This window comes from Oryctolagus cuniculus, chromosome 18 (genome assembly GCF_051225735.1).
Source record: "Oryctolagus cuniculus isolate XC-2025 breed Fujian yellow rabbit chromosome 18, ASM5122573v1, whole genome shotgun sequence".
Taxonomy (NCBI): Eukaryota; Metazoa; Chordata; class Mammalia; order Lagomorpha; family Leporidae; genus Oryctolagus; species Oryctolagus cuniculus.
Genome location: NC_142884.1, coordinates 65,366,721 through 65,371,956, shown reverse-complemented (window position 1 = coordinate 65,371,956; position 5,236 = coordinate 65,366,721). Strand labels below are relative to the sequence as shown.

The following is a 5,236-nucleotide window of genomic DNA, read 5'->3' as shown; positions in this document are numbered from 1 at the left end:
TCCTGCTTTCTCCACTGTTCGGTCAAACAATGGAGTAACAATTTGGAATTGAATGGAGACTATTTTAAGCCAGCCCCTTCCTGCAGCTCCCTCAGGCTCATCTCCATGTCTGCTGAAGCTCAGATGTGCCACAAGCATCTGACTATTTCTCAGTTGGCAGTGAACTTTCTTTGGTTCCCACAGCCATCCTGCAGCACCGGTGGTGTTTTCCTGACAGTATCAATAGCCACAAGCAAGAACTTGGAGCCATGAGAATTCTGATTCCTCACTAATGTACAGAATTCAGAATAAAGTGTTTTATATGCACCTATAATTTTCTAAGTGCACCCTGAAGATAAGACACTAAGCAGTAATAAGCCAAGATAGCTCACCTTCTAGGACTGCAGTCAGTGCCCACTGCTGTCATGGCTGCTTCTCGGGGGAGGGATTCTGGTGCCACCGGATTCCTAACAAACTCGAGAGCTTCTGTAGCAGCATATCTAGCAGTGTAGTTTCTGTCTGTTGAAGACAAAAGCAGAAAAATGAAGAAATTCAGATTGTTCCTACTGCTGGAGTAAAAGGACCAAAGATAGATTCCAAGTAAATGCACAGGAAGTATTAAAATGCTGTTTCCTTAATGATGGACTGTCAAGCATTGGAGAGTTTCCAGTACTTAACAGTCGAGGGCCAGTTTGTTTAGAGCACGTCACGGTGAGCCGGCTTCTAGGAGAACGGGTGCAGGAAAGTCAACACACTGGGTCTGTGTTCTCACAGGCACACACACAGGTGGTCTTTCCAGTGGCACAGAATCACTAGTTTTCACTCACGGAGCCAGAAGGTTGCCTACCTTCAGGGACTTTCTTTCTTTTCCAAAGGCCATGAGAATAGCAGAAACAAAGAGATTGATGACCACAAGTACCATCAGGATGGCGCTGGCGAGGATCAGGAAGCAGCCCAGGACTGGGTCTAAAGCAATAACCTGGAGAGAGCATAGGAACACCCGAGGAGCTGACAGCTGAGTGTATAAACAATGTACAAGCGTATGCTAAGGCTTGGGATGTGTTCCCAAGAAAGCCTTTATCCAGCGGAAACCAGGAGGGAGGCAGTAAGACAAGGAGAACAGGATTGGGCAGAGCAGGGATGACTGTCAGGGTGTTCCGCTGATTTGAGTAAAACAGTTAAACTGCGGTGGAGCTGTAAATGACTGAAAGCCCATGTGAGTTTTGGCAGTTTGGGAAAATACCCCTAAATATGGAAGCTTCTAGGGGGTATCAAGCACACAGAGAATAAAATGTGTTCCAGTAGGAGGGACAATGAAAACCTTGTGCTGTACCAGGCACCTTCTTCACACAGGAACATTCTAGCAGAATTGAACTGGCTGGGCATAGGAAGCTGGCATGCATTTATTACTTGAGAGTGCTCCCATCCACTAACGGTTCACTCCCCACCAGTGGAGGGCTGGAGCCAGGAGCTGGGAGTTCAATCCTGGTCTCCCACAGGGTGGTAGGAACCCTGGTTATTGGAGCCATTACCTGCTACCTCCCAGAGTCTGCATTAGCAGACCTCAAATTGAAGCTGAGAACCAAATCCAAGTTCTATGATGCTGTGTGTGGGCATATTAATTGCTAGGCTTAACGTCTGTCCCTGGCATGCTTTGTCTTTAAATTATTATTAAAGATAAAGATACTGAGTTCTGTCATTATTTACTTTCGTGTATAGAGATATTTTCTCAAATTTTGGGCCTACTGCAATGGTTCCCATAGCATTCGTGTTTGCTTTTTAAAGGAGTGACTGGTGATCTAGTCATTGTTGCCATCAGGGCACTCCACAATTCAGAGATGACGACTGAGAACACCTCCCCGAAGGCAGTGTCTGACAGTGTTTCCCAGCACTAACCTGTACGGGCTTAGACGTGCTCAACAAACGAGTCCAGGTTAACCAAGTAATTTGGGTAGCCTGAGCGTGATATAAAACTCCTCCTTAGTAAGCTTGCTCCATTTCCAATCTTCATGTCGTACAGCTCCACTAAAACCAGGCATGTTTCATCCGGGTCACCCATGTGGGTACAGGGGCCCAAGCCCTTTTGGCCATCTTCCACTGCTTTCCCAGACCATTAGGGGAGAGCTGGATTGGAAGAAGAGCAGCTGGGACATGAACCGGTGCCTAGCCTACTGTGCCACAGCGCTGGGCCCTGTTCCACTTCTGAGCCTGCGCCCTACTGATAGGAAAGCCGTGGAAGATGGCCCAAGTGTGTGGGCCCTGCTAATGAACCAGCAGTTGGAAGGTCTCTCTACCTTTCAAATCAATAAATTATTAAAAATACAAAGTGAGGAAAACAGGACTAAGTGCTTGAGAAAGCACAGACTTAAAGCAGTGCCCACTCACAGGCTGGAGTAGCCGTAGCACACACAGAATGGCAGAGGATCTAAACACTGGTGTGCAATGATACTCTACAGTATCTTACTCTACAGCTGCCTTCAAAAGCAAGCCCCTCCTTGTTAGAGATGTTTAAACCAAAGAGAATTCTGCAGGGAAACCAGGATTTGTTACCTCTTTGTAGTGAGAAATTCCCATGAGGAGACCAACAACAGTCACCACCGAGTTGACAAAAGTCCTGTAGTCAGAGATTTTCCATCCAAACAGCACGTGAAACTGAATGGGAGAGAAGCTGTCAGTGGGTGCTGCTGTAGTTTGCTCTGTCCCGAGGGGCTTGGTGAGGGGCCCAACACAACCAGGGGAAGGAAAAGATAGGGGCAAATTATTATGCCAGCCAAGATTCCCCTTGTAACTAGTGTTTTCATATGAATTTGACTTCACATCCAGTGAGCTAAATTTTGTCCCCATTTTAGAGGCAAGGAGACAAAATGGGTTCAAGTCCTACTAGTTGAGCATGGGACTTCAGCCAGTTGCTGCTTTCTCTACCACCCTTTCTAAGGAAGCGACTAGTGTCCCAGCGCGGAGCCCCGGGCTTACAACGGTCGCATAGCCAGTGAGCAGGAGCAGGATGATCAGCAGGAAGCCGGTCACCTCGTCCCAGGCTCTGCTCAGGGTTCTGCTGATGACCTGCAGCCTGGCGTCATGATGCAGCAGGTTCCATAGCTGAACCGTGGCCAGCAGAACCAGGATTCCCACCAGGTGCGTGACCGCAGAGTCCACTTGAACTGCCTCATGGAAGTTGATGAACCTGTACCAAGGAGAGCGGACAGCTGCCCAGCATGAAGCGTGTACCCCCACCCCCACCCCCCGTTCCCTGGACGCTCCCCCGCCAGACCACAGCCCCTCTGAGGCCTGTCAGGTTGAACGCCTGGTGTTAACTCGTGCCAGGGGGCGCTGCTGTCCGAGTGGATTTGAGAATATTAGTAAGTGGCCGTGTACTGGAGGCGGGGTTCGGTGCAGGGGGTAAGTCGCTGCTTCGGATGCCATGTCCCATATCGGAGTGCCTGGTTTGAGTCCTGGCTCCTGTTATTCTTACTACAAGGTTTAGAAAGATTTTTAATATTTTTTTTTTTGAAAAGCAGAACGTGAGCACTGATTATCTTCATCTCCAGCACTGCAGCAGGCACGTGGGCGCCCCAGGCAGTGACTTGACTCGGGCACAACGCCCACCCGAGCTCCCTGCTAAGGCACATCCTTGGAGGCTGCAGTAATGGCTCAAGTGCTGGGGTCCCTGCCAGCCACGTGGGAGACCCGGATTGAGTTCCCAACTCCTGGCTTTTGCTTGGCCCAGCCCTCACTGTTGTAGGCATGTGGGGAGTGAGTCAATGTAAAACGAAATAGTGAAGTTCTTTTTAAGATTTATGTACTTGAAAGGCTGAACGGCAGAGATTACCATCCATGGTTCATTTCCCAAATGGAGGCAACGGCCAGGTCTGGGCTGTTGCTAGGAGCCAGGAGCTCCATCCGGGTCTCCCACGTGGGTGGCCGGGTCCAAGCACCTGGACCATCTGCTGCTGCCTTCCCAGGCGCATTAGCAGGGCGCCAGATCAGAAGCAGCGCAGTGGACCCACCCCGGGCCTGTATGGATGGGATGCTGGGGTCCTAAGCAGCCACTTCACCCGCCTCGCCTCGGGGCCGTGAGGCCGTGTATTGCGTTGAGAACGACCCCGGAGAGACCTGGGCGTGTGCGCCCCACCCAGAGACCCCGGATCCGTCCTGCCCGCTGCGCTGGTCCCGGCTCTCCGCCCCTGACCTGAGCAGGGGACGGCGGCTCACCAGCCAGGTGTGCGCACCTGAGAACTCGTTTGTGACCTCGTGTGACGCGCCCACACCGCGGCACCACGAACGCACACGCTCTGTCCCCCTCGACGAGCCCTTCCAGCGACCTCCGTGACCGCGAGCTCACGTGCTGTTCGCATGCACGCGGCCCCAGGAGGACCCGAGCGTCGGACCCGGGGGTGGGCCCCGCGGCGCCGACCTACCTGTCCCGGTCCTGGCGGCGCTGGGCCATGTAGGTCCTGTGCAGAAAAATCTGCCTGAGGTCGAGCACCAGGATGACGAAGCTGACGAGGACGACGCTCGTGTCCAGCGCGTTCCTCTTGTGCGTGAGGAACCTCCACCCCTGCTGTCTCAGCCGCCGGCCCTGGACACGCACGGCGCGGTCAGACGGCCCCTGGGGACACGGGCCGCCAGCGCCACGCTCCTGGGACGCGATCCTTTTCGTGGAGACCACAGACCTGTGGCTTGGGAAGCTTCTAATGGGGTTACCCAAGCACAGGGGGCAGGCGTTTGGAGCAGGCGAGAGGATGCCGCCTGGGATGCCCACGTCCCGGATGAGGGGGCCTGGGCTCCGGTCCCGCTCCCCTCCTGTTGATGTGCACCCCGACAGGCAGCAGGCGAGAGCTTGGACGTTTGGGTCCCCGCCACCCACGTGCAGATGCCCAAACTGAGTTCTAGGATCCTGGCCTCCTGGCCCGGCCCAGGCTGTCGTAGGCATTTGGGCAGTCAACCAACTTTGCCTTTCAAATAAATGAAGCTTTTTTAAAAAATACCGTTTGGCTTAAGATACACAGTCTCTCTGAGAGCCATCGTTCCTGTTTTTGAGAACTTACTCTTTGTTCAGCATACTTTCTTGATGCGATTTTGTAGTAGGGCAATAAAGATACATGGAAAATCAATTCCACAGAACTTTTTTTTTAAAGTTTTTTTTTTTTAATGATTTTATGTGAAAGGCAGAGTTACAGAGGTGCAGAGAAAGATTTTCAATCCATTGGTTCATTCCTCAAATGGCTGCAATGGCCCCAGAGCTGGGCCAGGCCAA

General features: G+C 52.1%; 1 protein-coding gene across 1 annotated transcript in view; it reads right to left on the bottom strand.

The window, feature by feature from the left end:
• Positions 1-621: 621 nt before the first annotated feature.
• Positions 622-5,236, bottom strand: part of PKD1L3 (polycystin 1 like 3, transient receptor potential channel interacting) — a 57,959-nt gene continuing 53,344 nt past the window's right edge. The window contains exons 24-27 of the mRNA XM_051846978.3: positions 4,398-4,558; positions 2,953-3,163; positions 2,530-2,631; positions 622-958 (exon numbers count right to left, since the gene is read on the bottom strand). Of these exons, the coding sequence (XP_051702938.3) occupies positions 803-958; positions 2,530-2,631; positions 2,953-3,163; positions 4,398-4,558 (630 nt within the window). The 3' untranslated portion in view covers positions 622-802. The remainder of the gene's footprint in view (positions 959-2,529; positions 2,632-2,952; positions 3,164-4,397; positions 4,559-5,236) is intronic.